Below are 20,768 nucleotides of genomic sequence, written 5' to 3'. Positions count from 1 at the left end.
ATTTTTGGTTTCATAAAATATATTTTAACTTTTTAAAAATTTTTTATAAAATCAACATTTGCTGACAAAAGCCCAAACAAAATGTTTAAAAAAACAAACATACCAAGATATGTGGGATAAAAGTTCTGGCTTTACACTAAACCACAATAAAGAGAGGGGTTGCGTTTATTAAAAAGCTGCTTTATTGTTTGTTTCCTAATTTTAAATCGTCACACGCATTGAAGTCCTCGACACTGCGTGTAACAGCAAAGTTTTAATAAACTTGAAACTGTCTTAGTAGGTAAAAAGTTCACATTTGGGATGAGACATTAACGAACGGCATTGCAAATGACGCAGCGGTGCAGGTGGCCTTTCATTTAGACATTGCAACATCTCTTGGGCAGCTGAGTCACAACAGTTTTAACCCAGTGGCTTTCAGCACACCCAAAGCAGGTAATAATGGAGCAGGAGGTGCGGCCCAATGATTAACTACAGGTTAACATCTTCTTGCAAATCAGCAAGTTTGCAGGTAGGTTTACTCACACCATTTAGCTAATGCCGGATCGGGGACATTGAGCAAGTTGTTATGATACATTTTTTTTTTTTTTAAATGCTGCAATCCGGATGTTTTCTGGGATTCACATTAATGCATTTGCTGTGAAAAGGGCAGGTTTAGAAAACGATTTAAGACAGTTATTTGTAGATGCCTTTTTTTTTTTTTTTAGCTTATTTCTGGTAAAGTTGATTAGTCATGTTAAAACAAAAGGAAAAAATGGGAAGAGAAATACAAGTTGTTGATAGTAAATAAGACACTTAAGGGGGAAAAAAAACCCAATAGGAAGGGAGAGATCCATGTACTTGGAGAAGTCATGAAGTGGAATCGAAATGAGGCTCCTGGTCAGGCTTTCTAATTATCAAATGCATCCTTAAAAAGAAAGCTTTTTAATTTGCTCTTAAATCTATCCAAGTTGCGGTCTTCCCTTAAATAGATAAGGGAGGGAGTTCCATGTTTGAGGGGTTGTGACAGAAAAAACGATTTGCCGCCGTGTGTTAATAATTTTAAGTGAGGGAATTATTAGTAAATGTTGATCGTTTGACCTCCATAATCTAGTTGAGGTGTAGGGAATCAGTAGTTTAAGAATAAAAGCTGGAGTTTTGTATAGCAAAGATTTTTAAAGTAAGCAAACTTAGTTTATAGATTATACGGTGAGCTACTGGGAGCCCAACGCGCTTTCTTAAGGAGAGGTGTCACGTGATTGAATTTCGTAGCTTTTATCCAGGAGGCTATACAGGTTCAGGAGAAGTTCTACAGGATGAAAATTCCTCTCTTAAGCTGTAAGAGAAGAGCTTCTCGTCCTGGTGTGTAAAAATTGGACACAAAACACTAAAGACTTTTAAACAAAATCTTTGAGATTTAGTATAATAAAGGCAAAGTAAATATCAAATCTTTCATTATAAGTTTAATAGAAGCATTTTGGATAGTCTGTAAACGTCTGGTTTCATTTTGGGCTATTCCCTTTAATAAAGCATTTCAGAAGGTGGTCACACCTTCTGAAAGGAAACCCCGCCTTTTCTAGCTTCAACTGCTTTGAAGTGACTCTTGTTTCCATGAAGAGGACATACCAGAGCCTTATCAAAACTGGGTAGTGGGGAATGAAGGCTTTGTTACTTCACTGCCTGAAGATAGGAGAAGGAACAGGAGGAGGAATCCTGGTCATTTTGTCTTGGAGGAAGAAGAGTTATACCTACTGCTTTATTGGAGGAGAGGGGTAGACAAGGATGTGGTTGCACAATACTGGCAAATTTTTTTTAATTCTGTAGAGACTTTATCTTTTATGCATATAAACCTTCTGTTCATGTGCAGTGGAAAAGGACGCCAATAAATTATCAGATCTTCAAGACATTGCGTAGTTTACATGTTGTAACGAACCCTAGCAAATCAAACTGACAGACTCAAAATGATTTTGTTTTGATTAAACTACTGGTTGGTTTGTCTTGCTCCTAGCTCACATTTAAGCGGTGATGTTCTCTGTAGGATATGGAGAACCGAGATAAATTCACACTGTCAGGTGGTCCTTAGACTTGGCCATAGACATGGTGCACAGTGCACTGCTTCAATTCTCTTGCCTGGTGGAAGCCCAGTGGGTATTTGGTGATGAACTTGGGGGAGGGAAGGTGAATGGCAGTGCCTTCTGTCGTAAGAGCTGAGCCATGGTGTTCAGTGGTGGAGGGAACAGACTCCTCCTTTTAGCCCTTGGCCAGTGGTGGTCGGTGAAATTGACTGCCATGCTGTCTTGGGACAAGCTAATCTTACATTGAGGAAAAAATGTTGGGGGAGGGAGAGACTCAAACTCTGACAGTGAACTCTAATATCACAAGTACTGAACAGGCCCCTACTCCAAATTATGTTCTTCTTCTTGGTATTGTGAAGTAGTGTGTAGACCAGTGGCCTCAAACTCACGACCCGGGGGCCACATGCGGCCCGCCAGGTACTATTTTGAGGCCCTCGGTAAGTTTATCATAATCACAAAAGTAAAATTACATTACATTACATTAGGGATTTCTATTCCGCCATTACCTTGCAGTTCAAGGTGGATTACAAAAGAATTATCCAAGATGTATTACCAAAAAAAAAACTTACCAAAAGAACTTACCAAAAAAAAAAAAAAAATTGGTCATTTTCAAAAAGAGTGAGAAATGGGTAAGGTTATTTGTTTGGGGTAGTTGGCTTTAGTGAGAGGTGGAGTTTGAGGTTTCTTGATCATAAGTCTCATATTATTATTATTAAGACTTGGCCAAAAGGAAAGATTTATAAACTATAAAGAGTTTTACCTCATGCAAAATTGTCATTTCTTTAATAAGACATTAACTATTTTTTTCTGAGGCCTTCAAGTAACCTACAAATCCAAAATGTGGCCCTGCAAATGGTTTGAGTTTTGAGACCACTGGTGTAGACAATGGGATGGAAATGAACCCTTTAAAATTCTGTTTTGTTTTTTTTCCACAGTCAGGAAGACGAGGATGCACCCAGGTACACTGTCCCTTCATATGAAGAAGTTATGGGAACAGGCTATTCCACTGCAGAAGGGACTGATTTGGACAGAAATGCTAGGATGAGTTTGTCCCTCCCTTCCTACGAGTCTCTGAATGAACTTGATGGTGACATGCCGACAGCTAGCACAAAAACAGATTCGAACAAGGAAAAACCAGCAAGAAGGCAGAGCTCCCGTCTGGGAAGAGCACTCAGATCTTTAAAAGTCAAGAGAATAAAATCAGATAAACTTCACCTCAAAGACTTCAGATCAAAGCTAGCAGATAAAAACAGCTCTATCCAGATAAATATAGAGCCATTGACTCCTCCTCCTCACTATGACGAGAAAACATTTGAGAACTTGCAGTCTACGGCCACACCACCCTGAGCGCGTCTGATCTCCCTCTTAAGTGCTTTTATGGTTTAAGATGGTTGCTACTCTATTTTGTGGTCGTCGTGAAATTTCAATTTAGATTTGGGGAAAAGGAGAGACTCCTTTTGTAGTTCGGCAACTTATAAGCCCACAAGCAAATGCATTTTGGATAATATTCCAAAACAAAAGGCAAATGGAAAAGTCTGTCACACAGGCTAACTGGATGTATTTAAAGACTGAAATGTTTGTTCTAGGGAAGAGGAATACAAGATTTTTAACATGGTATATAGTTTGCAAGAAGTCAGATATTTTTTATTTAAACATTAAATTCTTGTCTTGATAGCTGTAGTAAACACTGGTCTGTATTTGACACCATTTTATGCAATAATCCAAAAAAATCAAATGTGGGAAATTCATGACCTGTTAAGATAAATCTCTGTATAGGTAAGAGCTCCTAATGCTTGATGAACAATACTGTATCTCATGGGTGGGCAACCTTGGTGCTCGTGGATGGAGCCCAGTTGGGTTTTCAGGATTTCCCCAATGAATATGCGCGAGATTTATATTTTTTCATCCACTGCCTCCTATTGTTTGTAAAAAGATCTCATGCACATTTATTGGGGAAATCCTGACAAACTAATTGGATTATATCCCTTGAGGGCCAAAGTTGTCCATCCTTGCTCTTCAATCTGCTTTGTTGGTTACCTGCCAGAATCTGCTTTATCTGAACATAGCGATGACTTGTTCTGTTTATTGTTAAACAGCCAAACCCCTTATTATACTAAGCTGAAAACATTTTTGGTGCACAAATTGGCATGGATCCTATGGTATGATTGCAGAGGAGATGGAAAATGTGAGTTGCAATCCAAAGAGACTTGGGCACGTTGTGGATGGGAGGAACTAATTTTGCATGCATGCTAGTTGAAAGAGGGCACCAAGTGAATCCTCCTCATCTACAGCCGCATATCTGGGGAAAATCCCAGTTGCCTAAAATTTTGAAATTTGGTTTTTAAAATTAGAAAAATTTTAAAAAGTAGAAAAAAAAATACTACTCTGAAAAAGAACAAAAGCATTTTTTTTTTTTTCTTTCTCTGTTGCTGTTTTGTAGTGGTAGAATTTTTTTGGCTGGCATCCTAAGTTTTCAACATTTGTACCACTGGGTACAGCTCTCTGGATATTACAAAGGCAAAATGTTGTGTACAGAGACCTGCTGGTTCTCCGAGCCTTTGTAGTGGAAAGGAGCATGTCTGGGAAAAGTGTCTGTAGGGCAAGCTGATGTCTGTGACTGGGCAAAACTGATCTGTTTGTCCTAAGTTATTTATTAATGTAATGATGGATTGATTTTGCTTTCAGTTTCAATGCTAAAATCAACAAATTCTTCAGTACAAATTCATAAAATGTTTTTAACTTTTGCTCTGAGCAAAGCAACTTTTTTTTTCTTTTGAGAAATCCAGAACTGTGAATAAATCATCTATACCGAGCAGAGGATGTGCTATGCAAAGTTACTGTGTGGTTTTTCTATGTCTTGTACTGGGAAAGATTGAAAAGCCCAGCCCTGTGTGAGACTTGTATGCTATTCTTATCTATTTATTTAATTAAAACTACTCTTTTACATCTCTTAATTGTTGTACAGTCAAAATGGGTTGGGCTGTTAAGATAAGTTGATCATCTTAGTTTCTAAAAGAATTGTTTGAGGTCCTGAAAAGAATAGAATATTGAAATCTCTTCAGTTGCAACACTAAGGGTGTTTCTCTGACTAGGGCCAGGATTCTCATAAACCCGCGCTAACGCAGCCGTTTTAATACCGAATCTAAAAACCTCAGACATTCTTTAAAAAATGTGCATGCAAATAAGATCAGCGGACAGCAGTGAAGATTTCCTATATTTGCATGCGTCCATTGCTAATGGGCACATGCGCAGAAAAAAACGCCATTAAAAAACAACCACCGCTGGCAGCAGGAGAGATTTTTATCGATCACACATAAAACGTGCCTTTTCTCTTCAAAAAAACCTACTGTTTTCAATGTTAAATTTTATCAAGACCCACAGCCAGAAACACTTTAAAGTTTTTAGTAGATTTTAAACCTTTTTTACCATCCAGATTTTAGTCTCTCTTGCATTGGTCTTGCTCCCGAATGTGTCTGCTATGTAATTAAATACTTAATTTTGGCATGCTTTAAATAGTGTGTACCTTTTTATAATTATAACCATGCCCTCAGTATTAAAAAATCTCCTCCCTGGAGGTCATGTATGAATAACTTATATTTTGAATATAGCAGGGTGTTAATAGTGCAAGTATATAATGATAGTGTAGCAGTGGGAGTGGTGAAGCAAGAGAAATAGTCAGAAACTACACCCGCTTGGGCTAGCACTAGCAAATAAGGTAGAACAGAGGCACTAGATTGTAAGCTTTTCTGAGCAGTAGTAGTGGGATGTCTGAACTACAGAGGGGGGAAATAAGCGTATTTTTATGAGGAAAGCAAATTTACAAATGATAAAATGGCCTAGTTTTAGTAAGTTACGAACTGCCATGCAATCTACTAGAAATAAAATCAGAAACATTTTTCTCATTTCTGCTGTATTTGTGCTCTATCCGGTTGTGTTTTCCTTGTTTGATAGTGTATGTTTAAAGTTGTTGGTTCTTTTTTGTTGTTGCTTTGTTTTGAAAATTCTTTTGCTGTTTTCCTCCTGCATGTGCCGATAACTACTTTCATACATTTCTCTTTGTTGGAAAGCTTGTCCAAAGTTCAAGATTGAGTGTAGTTAATTTTTTCATACCTCTTTACTGTCTGGTTTTAATGCTGTTTAGGTAAGCCTGAAGGCCTAGGATGGTGGCTGTATCTGTACATTCAACTCTTAGAATACACAAACTTGGCATATTTTGGCTCTTACAGATCACCTGTTGGTCAAGGGGTTTTCTTCTTGTAAAGACCTTGAAAAATTTGATATAAAGCCACTACGGTGGTGGTCTTGCAAGAAGATTCATAGTGTGTGGTTTTAGGGATTAAGTGAAATAGAGGGAAGTAGGTTGACTGCGGAGGAGCAAGTATGAGATGAAAAGAGATCTTAAGAACTGAAGAGTGAGGGGGATAACAGAGGAGCGGTGAAATCTTAGCTATTATGGATAGAGAGGTATAGCTGGGGGGAAATGAAGAAAAATAAGGTGCAAGGGAAAGATCAAGGTCAGACAGATGTAAGGAGAGAAAGAGGAAGACGGCCAGGAGACTTTGGAAAAGGATTTATGAGAAGATCAACAAAATAAAGTGGAAAGCAATTAGGACCAATTCTTTAGAAAAATTGCCTATAGCACAATTGTAAACACCAAATATCAAATTGAGAATGCATGTTTCTTACCTCTTTACACGTTGATCAGTACAGGAACAAATGCATTTTTAGTTACCACTGTACAGAGAGATTGTGGTTTGTTTCCATTTCTGATTTACATCTATTACATTCAACCTGGATTATTGTAATGATTTATATGTGGGCTGCATAACTATCAAATTTGGAGACTACATACAGCTAGTGCAAAATACAGCAGCATTTTAACTAACTAATAAAAGGTCCTGTGTTCAGGTCACTCCACTACTGAGAGATTTACATTTGGCTCCTTGTGTTCCAAATGCAGTTTAAAATGATTTGGTGTATAGTACTTTGGTGCTGGAAGATCTGATATATTTGAAGAGGTGATACCTTATCGGCCATATTCTATAAATATGCTCTGTGCCAAACTTTTTTTTTTTAATTTGACTTAATTGCTGTGGTAATTAACCATGCCAGTTTTCATTCAATCAAAAAAAAAATTTAAAAAATTTGTGCAATTTAAGAGTTAAGTACCGAACTCTTAGGACGCCTAGCGATGCCTAAGTGGAGGCGCCATCCAGCACTTAGGGATACCCTAACGACACCTATGTTAAAACTAGGTGTGGTTATGGGTAGAGAATAGCCGTGGTTCACTTTTGGCATCATTAGGGGCTCCTTTTACTAAGCCGCGATAGCGTTTTTAGCGTGTGCTAAACCCGTGCTACGCGGCTAGAACCAACGCCAGCTCAATGCTGGCGTTGGTGTCTAGCGCGCAGGGCAATTTAGCGCATGCTAAAACCGCTAGCGCAGCTTGGTAAAAGGAGCCCTAAGTGTCTGACATAGGTGCCCCCAAATTAGGCGAATTGAAAAGCTGGCCTAATGGAGCAGTGCCTATGTCTTGGATACCTAGCAACATGTAAGTTCACTTAGTTCTTTAAACTTAGTTCTTTAAACGGTGCTGGTTTTTTTGATTGACAACCATGCTGAGCAGTGTGTCGCTCAGCGCAGTTTATAGAATCTGGCCCTCTGTGCTATCCAGGCAATTGTGTTCATCTCAAGAATGCGTACTTCAGATTTCTGGAAGACGGAAACTGAGTTCTACCTCGTGTGTTTTTGAATATATGGCCCCAAATTGTGCAATGATATCCCCATTGATGAGACAAATTCTTATCCTATCAAAAAAGTGGGGGTTTAGATATTCATAGGATTTTATTTGGTGGGATGGGAGAGTAATTGCTGTAGATTGTATTTGATTTGTTTTAGTACAATTTTGTTTAATTTATGTTGAGATCTGTACTGTATATTAATTTGTTATAATTTTGTTTTCTATCAATTTGAATTGTAATGTTTTTCTCCCTTTCTTTTGCATTTCATTTTGTAAGTTGCCTTGGGCTTGTTTGGTGAAGTGTAATCAAATAAAGTTACTTTATTCTGTAATTTAGGGTTGTGTTGCGTGTATGTGGGGGATGACATTGGGAAAAGGCAACCTAGAAAAGGACTTGGGGATTTTGGTGGATAAAACAATGAAACCGGCAGCGCAATGCGCAGCGGCCTCAAAAAAGGCGAACAGAATGTTGGGCATTATCAAAAAAGGTATCACTACCAGAACCAAGGAAGTTATCCTCCCGCTGTACAGGGCAATGGTGCGACCGCATCTGGAATACTGCGTCCAGTACTGGTCGCCGTACCTAAAGAAAGACATGGCGATACTCGAGAGGGTCCAGAGAAGAGCAACAAAAATGATAAAGGGCATGGAAAACCTCTCATATGCTGAGAGGCTGGAGAGGCTGGGGCTCTTTTCCCTGGAAAAGCAGAGACTTAGAGGGGATATGATAGAAACTTATAAGATCATGAAGGGTATGGTGAAGGTAGAGAGAGACAGATTCTTCAGACTGGCGGGGGCAACAAAAACTAGAGGGCACTCAAAAAAATTGAGTGGAGATAGATTTAGAACAAATGCTAGGAAGTTCTTCTTCACCCAGAGGGTGGTGGACACTTGGAATGCGCTTCCAGAGGAGGTGGTTGAGCAGAGTACGATTTTGGGTTTCAAAAAGGGATTGGACGAGTTCTTGAAGGGAAAGGGGATCCAGGGGTATAATGAGTAATAGATCACTACAGGTCATTGACCTGGAGGGCCGCCGCGGGAGCGGACTACTGGGCGTGATGGACCTATGGTCTGACTCGGCAGAGGCAATGCTTATGTTCTTATGTGACCAAGATGAGGGGTTCTGATAGCTTGTAGTCGGTGTGGGGATCAGTCTGTCAGTTATTTTTGAGATGTTTTGGCGTCCTATGTGCTGCCTTTTCAAAGGTAAGGTTTCGATTTGTGTTCTAAGAGTGCTGGTCGGGGTCAGAGTGCCCTGTTTGCAGAGTCTTATGTAGCATTGCAAAATAACTAACCATAAATTGTATTTGTATTGCCATTATTGAGGCTATCAATATAAAGTGCATTAAATAAGGCGGCCCTGTTTAAGCTACTGTAACAAAAATGACAGGTGCCACCTTTTATAGTCTTACCTGTTTCCTGAAGCAAGAATTAGCTTAGAAGACCAGAGTTCACCTAGTGAGGCATGTTTCCCTTCACCGTTTATACTCTAGCTCTGTTCTGTATGGACTCCAGAGTAGGTACATGTTTTTTTGATGTTGACAATAACGTTAGTATCTATTTATCTAGTCCCATTCAAACCTATTAAAAAAACAAATCTATGTTTGCTACTGACATCAGTTTTGATAGTTCTAGTCTCCTCCCACATCCAACTAACTAGTTTTAATATTCTTTTAGAACTATAAAGCAAGAAACTATTTTAACAGCATTAAATAGATAAGGGGTGGGTTTGTTTGTTTTTTGGGAGGTGGGGTTGTGGTTGAGCTTTGTCGTGTAGTTTTCAGTGTCTCATACCTATGCTTATGCAAATGTTTAGATAGCCTGCAGCTAATGGTACATGCAATAAAAGTAGAAACCTGAACACCCACACTATCTGTCCCAGTACAATGGGGAAGGATTCTGGGTGTAGCTACCCTCCTCCCAACCCTTTCCCCATAGGCTTGTTGTTAGGGGCATGGTAAAAGCCAGAACTGGATCGGGTTGGGAATAGCCAAATCAGAGAAGGGAGTAGCTCACTACACCGTTTTTCTTTTCTGTCTATTGTGGGGGTGTCAAAGTCCCTCATCGAGGGCCGCAATCCAGTGGGGTTTTCAGGATTTCCCCAATGAATCTGCATGAGATCTATTTGCATGCAATGAAAACAGGGCATGTAAATAGACCTCATGCATATTCAAAGGGGAAATCCTGAAAACCCCACTGGATTGCGGCCCTCCAGGAGGGACTTTGATACCCCTGGTCTATTGCAAAACCTTGGTCAAACCAAAAATGGGGAAACCCAAAAATCTTGGTAAAAAATATCACAGGGATAATAGGAAAGCGCGTTTTAGGGGTTCGCCCCTTGCTTCAGCCTTTATGTCTCAGTGACTAATTTACAAATATGTATTCATTATTTAAAGAAGTTTAAATGGAGAGAGATTTTTTTTATTATTTCTTAGGGATCGGCTGCATCTGGATCCGGTTGCCAACCCTTCCCTCCCGTAGTGCTTTTAGATCCCCCAAAACAGAAGAAATTCGCCAAAAAGAGGCAAATGCAACAGTCATGAGAGAAAGACTTGTCTGCTTAGACTTTTATATCTCTTTAGGATTCGTATTAATAACGTGACTCTTGCATTTGCCTCTTTGTTTCGCACCTGACCCGAGCTCAGGCACCGCCGCCTAGAAACCATAGAGAGCTGGGGGCCGTGCAGCGCGCCGCCCCTCCCCTTAGCTTCCGCCTTGTGGACGGTGTTCTTTTGAAACCCAATCGCTAGTTGCGAACGTGAGCATGTGACCTCTGAGCGCCGCCCTTTCCCCTCCCTGAGGCTTCGGTCGCCTAGGAGACGAGTGTCACAGCGCGGGCCGGGGGAGATGGGCCGGGAGCTGCACCTGCGCACCCCCCTGGGGGGGAAGCGCAAGCGTGTCGCCTGAGCTCCTGGCGGTAAGTGGTCCTTCCCGAAACGGGGGCCTGGGGGGGGGGGGGGAAGGAGGGCTTTCTCCTGTTCGGCTTTGTGGGCGCGCAGCTGCTTCTCTCTCGTGCTGGCTTTTTTCAGTCCAATTTTTTCTCATACAATTCTCAAAGACCAGTAAAGGATAAAGATAGACATCAGAAAAGGAGAAATTAAAACACATCACAAAAAGAGAAATTAAAATGCATTAGAAAAAGAGAAATTAAAATGCATGAGAAAAAGAGAAATTAAAATATATCAAAAAGAGAAATTAAAATATATCAGAAAAAGAGAAATTAAAATGTATCAAAAAAAGAGAAATTAAAATATATCAAAAAGGGAAATTAAAATGCATGAGAAAAAGAGAAATTAAAATATATCAAAAAGAGAAATTAAAATATATCAGAAAAAGAGAAATTGAAATATATCAAAAAGGGAAATTAAAGCACATCAGAAAAAGAGAAATTAAAATATATCAGAAAAAGAGAAATTAAAATATATCAAAAAGGGAAATTAAAGCACATCAGAAAAAGAGAAATTAAAATATATAAAAAAAAGAGAAATTAAAGCATACCAGAAAAAGAGAAATTAAAATGCATTAGAAAAAGAGAAATTAAAATATATCAAAAAAAGAGAAATTAAAATATATCAAAAAGAGAAATTAAAATGCATGAGAAAAAGTATTTGATTAGTATTTGCGCTTGTGTAGGTAGCCAGGTAGCAATCAACTGAAAGGGAGGAAGCTTGAACCAGATGGTCAGTAGTATTTTATGGGGAGGGGATTTGGTCTTCTCTGTGTATAATAAAAAAAAAAAAATCAGGGTATAGTATTCCAAAACCGCAGGGAAGACAAGTGCATAAATGAATGAATTTACAGTCGACTCCATTTAAGTGCAAGGCCTCCGGACCGGACCACCACATGTGCTTAAGTGGAGTGTGCGCTTAATAGGAGTACCACTTTTTAGTCAGACGGTTGTTTAGCCAGTATCGGCAGCTACCTGGGGTGATGGCAGCAACAGCAAGCAGTGCTGAGAGGAAGGTGCTGGCGAGTGGTTGGCGCGCTGGTGTTGGTCTCCCGTCTACTTGCTGCCTAGGATGGCTCGCGATGCTGTGACGTTCTGGGAAGGGGGGGGGGAAAGAAAATGCAGTTCAATAAATACAGAGGACCCGTGATTGCAGAGTGAATGTAACGTGAAAGAATAGAGGTGGGACCTAGGACAGTGCGCATAAGCGGATTGTGTGCTTATCAGAAGTGCAAATATCCAGAGTTTATGTCCATTGTTGACTTTAATGTAAAAAAACAAACAAACACGGGACCGTGGTGGTAGGGTGCGTATAACCGGAGCGTGCGCTTATCCATCGTGCACTTAGGTGGAATCAATTGCATAGTCTCTCCTATATCACTTGTGTGAATTAATTATTTGATTCTTAAAATTTGAGATTAATTTGTAAACTTCACATATACTCAGAATTTAAAGGTTCTAAAGGAGACACTTGTATTTGATCATTGCATATGACTATACAGTATATCTTTTTTATAAGTTTTAATTATAATGAGTATGAATATAATACTATTCGTGCTTATATTAAATCATATCAAACTTATCTTAACTGATGGATTCAGGAGGTCCTTGAATGCAGTGATCGAATACAAGTGCCTGAAAAGGGGGAGCTTGTCTCCTTTAGGGCCTTTAAAGTTCTGAGCATTTCTGAAGTTTACAAATTCATCTCATACTTGAAGAATCAAATAATTCATTCACGCAAATGATATAGGAGAGACTATAAATTCAATCATTTTTTTCTCTGTGTGTGGCAGGTCCGGTGGTTTACAGTTGCAGGGACTGTTTGCACTAGGAAGAGAGCGAGTTTGGGCTTTTTAGGACAGACGAGCAATGAATGAAACATAACCTTTTTGAGGCGGAAGATTAGGGTTGGTTTCAGACTTGCTTTCTGAAATTTAAGTCCTTATTCATTCTGGTATATGTTGTCCCTGTTTCTGCCCCATTACAATCAGATCTGCGGGGTAATGCATTATAATGGGCTGTTGTCATAAAGCATATTTGGAATTGTATTTCTTATTTTGTTTTAGTTAATTTATAACCCACTTTTCCCAAAGCGGCTCACAAGTATAAACATACATAAAATGCATATAAAAACAGTCGCACAAATACTTTTGTGTGTGAGGCAGCCTTGCCTCTTGCATCATTTGAGACGGGCAGTTTGGTGTTGGGAAGTATTTGCCACAAATACTGAAAAGGTTTTGCAATAGAGAAAGAGAAAAGAAAAATTGTGCAGTGAGCTACTCCCTCTCTGAATTGGCTATTCCCAACCCAGTCCTCGTGGCACACTAAGTCCCATTGGTTTTCAGGATATCCACAGTGAATATTTATGAGCTTTGATTTGCCACGAGGGCTGGTTGGGAATGGCGGTATCCTATGCACCTGTGGGAAGTGTATCTTCACTTAGGGCTCCTTTTACTAAGGTGCGCTAGTGTTTTTAGCGCGCACTAGCTGAAAAATTACTGCCTGCTTAAAAGTTGGCGGTAGCGGCTAGGGCACCTTTGTAAAAGGAGCCTTTAGAGTTGAAAATGTATCTCCCTGCATCACCGGGCACTGCCCTCCTCAGTTTTTTCCTTCTGAAAGTGAGGAGAAGGTGTCTTTATCACAGGGGTGTCACAGTCCCTCCTCTTGGGCCGCAATCCAGTCGGGATTTCAGGATTTCCCCAATGAATATACATGAGATCTATTAGCATACAATGAAAGCAGTGCATGCAAATAGATCTCATGCATATTCATTGGGGAAATCCTGAAAACCCGATTGGATTGCGGCCCTCGAGGAGGGACTTTGACACACTTGCTTTATCATCTGATCTGCTTAATATTTATTATTTGGGGGTATTAAGTTGTTCATGCATTTGTTTCAATAGTTTTGTTTCTATGTTATCTAGTTCTGCTGTTCTTTTCTTTTGCAGAAATATTTTAATTTTAAGTGCTTTATGTTTGGGATTTCAGGATGTCCTTATTGAATATCCTTGAAATATATTAGCATACATTGTCTCTAATACTGTATATGTAAACATAGATTATACATATTCATTAGTAACATTCCGAAACCCAATGGGCTAGGGGTGGACTGTGCTAATGGGGTACGCCAGTGAATTGAGGGGCCGATGCTCAAAGGTTCATAATAGAATGACATTCTACTGCAAACTAGTATAATTGCCACAGCATGCAAATTAATGCTGTGTTAAAATTAAGGCAGTAATTTGCTGCTCAGAACTCTGTGCTAACTTTCTTGGCAGTACCTTGAGCGCTGATTAGCTCAGGCACCAACAGGAACGTGGACAGTAGTTAAAAATACAATAAAAAACAAAAGTTGCCCAAACTATATACATGGTAGGGAGTTATGGTCTGGAGGGAAAAGACCTACTCTCAATTCTGAGAACTAATCTTGAACCTGCGGGCTTTCAAAATTTGCACTGTTAGATTAATATTGGTGAAATGCACCAAAAATCTCTAAAGATTTAATAAATAGCAGGGCATATCAAGCATAAAGCACCCTAAAGTGCATGCAAGGTTACCCATAAACATCATTTAAAGCCTTCTTTTAGCTCAGGGGTAGGCAATTCCGGTCCTCGAGAGCCGGAGCCAGGTCAGGTTTTCGGGATCTCCACCATGAATATGTATGAGATGGATTTGCATGCATGCCTCCTTGAGATGCAAATCTATCTCATGCATATTTATTGTAGATATCCTGAAAACCTGACCTGGCTCCGGCTCTCGAGGACCGGAATTGCCTACCCCTGATCTAGCTTAAAAAAACAATTAATGTGTTAAAAATTTTAATAAATATAAATTCAAATGTGCAAAGATTGAAGATAATAATAATAAAGTGCCCAAAAGTGTCAAGTGCAAAGTCACATCGTTCCAGAATTTCAAAAAGCACACAAAGTGCAAAATCACTAATTGATGAGCCTTGAGCAGGGCTGCCCAATCCGGTCCTGGAGATCTACTGGCAGGCCAGGTTTTCATGATATCCACAATGAATATGCATGAGAAAGATTTGCCTGCACTGCCTTCATGGTATGCAAATCTCTCTCATGCATATTCATTGTGGATATCCTGAAAACCTGGCCTGCCAGTAGATCTCGAGGACCGGACTTGGGCAGCCCTGGCCTTGAGAAAGCAAGAAATCTCCATTTGTCCAGTAAATTTAAACTACCACCTACAAGGACTTATTTGAGGAGCCACCAACATCCATCTAATAAGAGGGTCTATTGGCCGGGAGTACCAACTGATCGCCCTACAGAGCCCCGTTCCGTTTCCTTCTGCAGGGACGTTTCCCACTGAAAACTAAATCAAGCACTGCTCCTCTCCAACTAGAGCAGGAGTAGGGAACTCCGGTCCTCGAGAGCCGTATTCCAGTCAGGTTTTCAGGATATCCCTAATGAATATGCATGAGATCTATTTGCATGCATTGCTTTCAATGCATATTCATTGGGGAAATCCTGAAAACCCAACTGGAATATGGCTCTTGAGGACCAGAGTTTCCTACCTCTGAACTAGAGGATGGCTTTAAATCAGTGTTCTTCAACCACTGGTCCATGGACTAGTGCAGGTCCACAGGGCCAGCACGTGCATCAGGCCCAAAACAGTGTTTTTCAACCACCGGTCCACGGTGCAATCGATGTGGCGTTATCTTCGAACCAGCTCCCTCTTCCTAACTGATTCAGTGCACAAAGCCATGGGCAGTGGCTCCTACGGGCATCAGCTCCTATGGGCATCTGAACCGTAAGCCTTCTCTCTGACGTCGCAACGTCAGAGGGAAGGCTTCCAGATGAGCCAAGGGACGTGCAAGGTGCAATTAGTACTATTATGGGGGCGGGGTCTGGGGTGGAGATTGGGTAGAGATGGGCGGGGTCTGGACCACGACTTAGCCCCGTGTTCTTCAACCGTCGGTCCATGGACCGATGCCGGTCCACAGAATAATTCTTTTATATCTGCCGATCCATAGGTGTAAAAAGGTTGAAAAACACTGCTTTAAATGATGTTTATGGGCAACCTTGCATGCACTTTAGGGTGCTTCATGCTTGATATGCCCTGGTGAACTTTTGACTCTTTGCCAATAAGTTCCCATGAACTGATAGCCATCCCCTGCTAGTTATTAAATCTTTAGAGATTTTTGGTGCATTTAACCAATTTTAATCAAGCAGTACAAATTTTGAAAGCCTCCAGTTTATATGTTATGACCCCTCTTTTGTAGAGTAGGCTATTTCTCATTTAGGGAGGAGTATCAGTTTCTCACCTACAGTCAAGGAAGCTCCCAAGGGGATGATAGTGAGAGGAAGTTAGCACATCAAATCCAAATTTATTGATAAGACAGACCACCTGTCCTGGAAGGTGGAACCTTGTTAGAACACTGGAATGATTAGAAAGAAGGCCAAAATGCAAATCTCAGTTAAATCATATCTAGACCATTTAACCATAATCTGAATTTGAGGTAAAATATTGTTAATAAAACTCCACACGCCTCAGCGTGGTACGTACAAAAATAAAAAAAAAAAGCATGCTGCAGCAACCTCCAGTCTAACCTGATAGCTGTGTCCTTCCCTCACCCACAATCATATCCTTCCTGGTCTAATGGGCTGTCCATGAGCATCGGCCCAACCCTCCCTTCCCCCCAAAGCTTCAAAAATGCCCTCAAAAGGAGGATATGTCCGGACATCTAATAACTCTAATCCAGGGGTCTCAAAGTCCCTCCTTGAGGGCTGCAATCCAGTCGGGTTTTCAGGATTTCCCCAATGAATATGCAGGAGATCTATTTGCATGCACTGCTTTCAATTCATATTCATTGGAGAAATCCTGAAAACCGACTGGATTGCGGCCCTCAAGGAGGGACTTTGAGATCCCTGCTCTAATTCCACTAGACCAGGGATGTCAAAATCCCTCCTCGAGGGCCGCAATCCATTCGGGTTTTCAGGATTTCCCCAATGAATATGAGATCTGTTTACATGCGCTGCTTTCATTGTATGCCAATAGATCTCATGCATATTCATTGGGGAAATCCTGAAAACCCGACTGGTTTGCGGCCCTCGAAGAGGGACTTTGACACCCCTGCACTAGACTATCTGGACATTTTTTTTTTTTAATTGGGGGGAGGGGGGATCAGATCAGGGGCCAACAGACCATCAGGGAATTTTTTTATGTTTTGGGAGGAAGGGCAGTCAGGCTGATGCTTGAGGGGCTCCATTAGGCCACCAGGGGTTTGTTTTTTTTTTTTGAGGGGGGGGGGGGGCAGGAAGCCTGGCCAAGGGCAGCATGGTTGTGTTTGAAGGAAAGAAGGGGTACTGTTAGGCACCTCTTCTCTCGATCAACTTTTCTAATGCTGCTCTGGACCTGGCAGAGTTCCCTGTGCTAAGCATGCTTAGAATTTTTATTTTTTTTTTTTTGGAGGGGAGAACCATTGCTGCGAGGTTCCTAAAGATGTATTTAAATGCAGTCTGCACTAATAGTTTCAGCACTGGTGTAGGTTTTGAGCATCGACCCTTGAATTAGACAGCGACCCTCCAGGGTTTCAAGACAAAGTTGGACAAGTTCCTGCTAAACTGAAATGTACGCAGGTGAGGCTGACGCATGAGAGGACTGCTGGGCAGGATGGACCACTGGTTCTTAGGTTCTTACCTTTGGCCACATCGTAAAAAAAGCTTGTTTTCTTTTTTTTTCCCCAAGAGAAAACATTATTTCAGGTAAAGAAGACACCATGAAAGGCTTTCTGAAATGTTCTGACAGTATTTTTGTACTAAAGCCTAAAGTAACCACAATAGGAAGACATGGAGAGTCGGACCTTGTTTTGAAGGTAGGAGCATACAGTAGAGTAAATTTGTTCTCCCAGTGATTTGCCCAGAATAATGAGCCGGAGGTAGGATTTGAACTCTAGTTTTCCTTTGTTTCTCAGGACACTAGGCCTTCTCTGTGCCGCGGCTGAAGGACATCCGGAAATGTGCAGACGTCGACGCGATGATATCATGTGCATGACATCACGTTGACATCCACGCATACGCGAAGGCCCTTCATACGGGGCCCTGAGTCGCCATGGAGGGGGGGGGAAGGGTGCTGCAAAAGGAGAGTCACGTAGAGGAGCAGAGGCGCCAGCGAGGAGGAGTGGTTCCAGCCCTCGCTGACTGCCTACAGAACGTGCCTCTCGCCACGAGAAGCGCGTCCTGTAAGGAGTCAGCCGGTGCCTAGCGCCAGAATCTCATCGCGGTGCACAGTTGCGATACACTGGTATAGAGGGTGATTCGTTCATTAATGAAACTAGAGGGCTGTTTCTAGTGCAGACAGTTCTGAGGACAAAGTTAGTGATACAATTGAGGTGTTCCTTTCTGCAAATGTAAATGCAGGTATTTTTAAGGAAATACATTTGACCCACACGCTGCGTGGAATGACAGTTTTGCTATTTGGCATCATTTTAAGCAAAATTCAACTTTACATTTTTTTTATATAAATATTGAGCTCGATCATCCTAATTCTGTAATATGAATTCAAGACTTCTGTCCTTGCTAATGATAAGCAATGCACTTGTGTCAGGGATACAAAGGAAGGTGACTGCTGTTATGCCAGGAAAGTGGCCCTGGGGCTAGTCTCGAAGACTTTTAAGGCTGGCAAAGATTTTGGAAATGCTGGTAAGTTCGCCCTGCAAAGAGGAGATGACTGAATTTAATGAAACCCTTTTGCTGACAGTTCAATGTTAAGGATGGTGCTCTAGAACAGTGTTTTTCAACCTTTTTACACATATGGACTGGCAGAAATAAAAGAATTATTCTGTGGATCAGTGGTTGAAGACCCCGCCCATCTCTACCCAATCTCCACCCCAGACCCCGCCCCCATAATAGTACTAATTGCACCTTACACTTCCCATGCCTCATCTGGAAGCCTTCCCTCTGACGTTGCAACTTCAGAGAGGCGGCTTCCGGTTTAGGCGTAGGATGCCCGTAGGAGCTGATGCCCGTGGCTTTGTGCACTGAATCAGTTAGGAAGACGGAGCTGGCTCGAAGAAAGAAACATAGAAATAAACGGCAGATAAGGGCCACGGCCCATCAAGTCTGCCCACCCTACTGTCCCTCCCCTCCCTTTGCCCTGTGAATAGATCCCATGTGTCGATCCCATTTGGCTTTAAAATCAGGCACGCTACTAGCCTCAGTCACCTGCAGTGGAAGACTATTCCAGCGATCAACCACCCTTTCAGTGAAAAATAATTTTCTGGTGTCACCTCGTAGTTTTCCGCCTCTGATTTTCCACGGATGCCCTCTTGTTGTCGCGGGACCCCTGAAAAAGAAGATATCTTCCTCAGTCTCGATGCGGCCCGTGAGATACTTGAACGTCTCGATCATGTCCTCCCCCTCTCCCTGCGCTCCTCGAGCGAGTACAGACGCAATTTGTCCAGCCATTCCTCGTACGGGAGATCCTTAAGTCCCGAGACCATCCGGGTGGCCATTCTCTGAACCGACTCCAGCCTCAGTACATCCTTGCGATAATGCGGCCTCCAGTACTGCACACAGTACTCCAGATAATGCCACATCGATCGCACCGTGGACCGGTGGTTGAAAAACACTGTTTTGGGCCTGATGCACGTGCTGGCCCTGTGGACCGGCAGGAAATTTCTGTGGAGCGGCACTGGTCCGTGGACCAGTGGTTGAAGAACACTGCTCTAGAAAACACTAACTGATGCTGTCCTCCCACCTTTTTCCATCTTTAAATCAGCCTAACAGTTAAAATGATCATATTTATTATAATCCCTCTTTTAAAAATTCTGTTCTTTATTGATTCCTATGGCCCTATTAAACCTTTTTGCAACCAAAGATGGGGAAAAGATATACAGTGGTGCCTCGCATAACGAACGCCTCGCACAACGAACGCTGCACACAACGAACTTCATGTCTTGATTCACACAACGAACTTCGTTTCACACAACGAACTTCGTTTCACACAACGAAGTCGCCCGAGCTGCCGATGTATTGCATCCTTCCGCGCAGGCACTGCAGGCAGTCGTTAGTCACTGCGCTTAACTGCCCTCTCTCACAGCCCTTTGCCTGGCTCCCTGTGCAGTGGCGGACCGTCGGCTCGCCTCCTTTTATGGAGGGGCCCGGCGCCTACTGCTGATGCGTTGGGGGGGCGGAGCTACTCTCGCCGCTTCCCCGATGCTAGAAAAAAAAAAAAAAAGAAAAGTTAAGTCCCAGTTTTTGCCGCTGAGACTCTGCCCTCTCTCACTGTATACAGTCGTCCTTTTAAGAGAAACTCAATATTTTTTATATATCATGGCTTCTAAAAAAAGCAGGAAGGTGATTTCTGTTGAAATGAAACGGGAAATAATTAGAAGGAGTGAATGTGGGGTAAACCAGTGTGACCTCGTCAAAGAGTTTGGCCTCAGCAAGACCACCATTTTCACCATTTTGACAAATTGATCTTTTTTTATGTCATCTTAGCATATTTTATGCTGCAGAACGAATTATTTTTTTTAACATGTATTGTTATGGGAAAACGCGTTTCACATAACGAACTTTTCGCATAACAAACTTGCTCCTGGAACGAATTAAGTTCATTGTGTGAGGCACCACTGTACTAAGCACCCTACCTAGGTAAACCTTCAGTGAGCTTTCAAGACTCTAGCCATCTCCCCAAAAAACATTTTGCTAATTTTAACTCGGTAATCATAATCACCACTGCTCCTCCCATAGTGGATCTGTAAAAACGCATAGTTGAACATGTTTTTCAATCAAACAAATTAATAGCATTAATGCTATTTTGTCAGTTTCCAAAAGCCATTTTATTGGGCAAATTGAATATTGATTGTTTGTTTATTTCTCACCCGCCCTTATCCAGGGCGAGTTACATATTAACCTACAAAATAAAAAGTTTACATTTATCATACAAAACACTTCAGATTTTCCCACCCTTCGTGAGGGTGAAAATGGGTTTAGCATATGGCTCCAGAAAAAGGAGGGTGAATTAAGACATTCGAGTTTTACTTCCATTGAAAGCAAGGGAAGTAAAACCC

At 41.4% G+C, this 20,768-nt stretch overlaps 2 protein-coding genes across 8 annotated transcripts in view; both read left to right on the top strand.

The window, feature by feature from the left end:
* The window catches only part of TMEM51 (transmembrane protein 51), a 34,963-nt gene extending 26,840 nt beyond the window's left edge, over positions 1-8,123 (top strand). For all 3 annotated transcript variants that reach the window (XM_033922636.1, XM_033922637.1, XM_033922639.1), the window contains one exon: positions 2,987-8,123. In XM_033922636.1, the coding sequence (XP_033778527.1) occupies positions 2,987-3,398 (412 nt within the window). In that variant the 3' untranslated portion in view covers positions 3,399-8,123. The remainder of the gene's footprint in view (positions 1-2,986) is intronic.
* A 2,449-nt stretch (positions 8,124-10,572) lies between these two features.
* The window catches only part of FHAD1 (forkhead associated phosphopeptide binding domain 1), a 100,098-nt gene continuing 89,902 nt past the window's right edge, over positions 10,573-20,768 (top strand). For all 5 annotated transcript variants that reach the window (XM_033922978.1, XM_033922977.1, XM_033922976.1 and 2 more), the window contains exons 1-2: positions 10,573-10,708; positions 17,444-17,570. In XM_033922978.1, coding sequence (XP_033778869.1) covers positions 17,475-17,570 — 96 coding nt within the window. In that variant the 5' untranslated portion in view covers positions 10,573-10,708; positions 17,444-17,474. The remainder of the gene's footprint in view (positions 10,709-17,443; positions 17,571-20,768) is intronic.

Source organism: Geotrypetes seraphini, chromosome 15, assembly GCF_902459505.1.
Source record: "Geotrypetes seraphini chromosome 15, aGeoSer1.1, whole genome shotgun sequence".
NCBI classification, from domain to species: Eukaryota; Metazoa; Chordata; class Amphibia; order Gymnophiona; family Dermophiidae; genus Geotrypetes; species Geotrypetes seraphini.
Note: the sequence above shows the minus strand (reverse complement) of the source record. Positions and strands in the feature narration are given on the sequence as shown.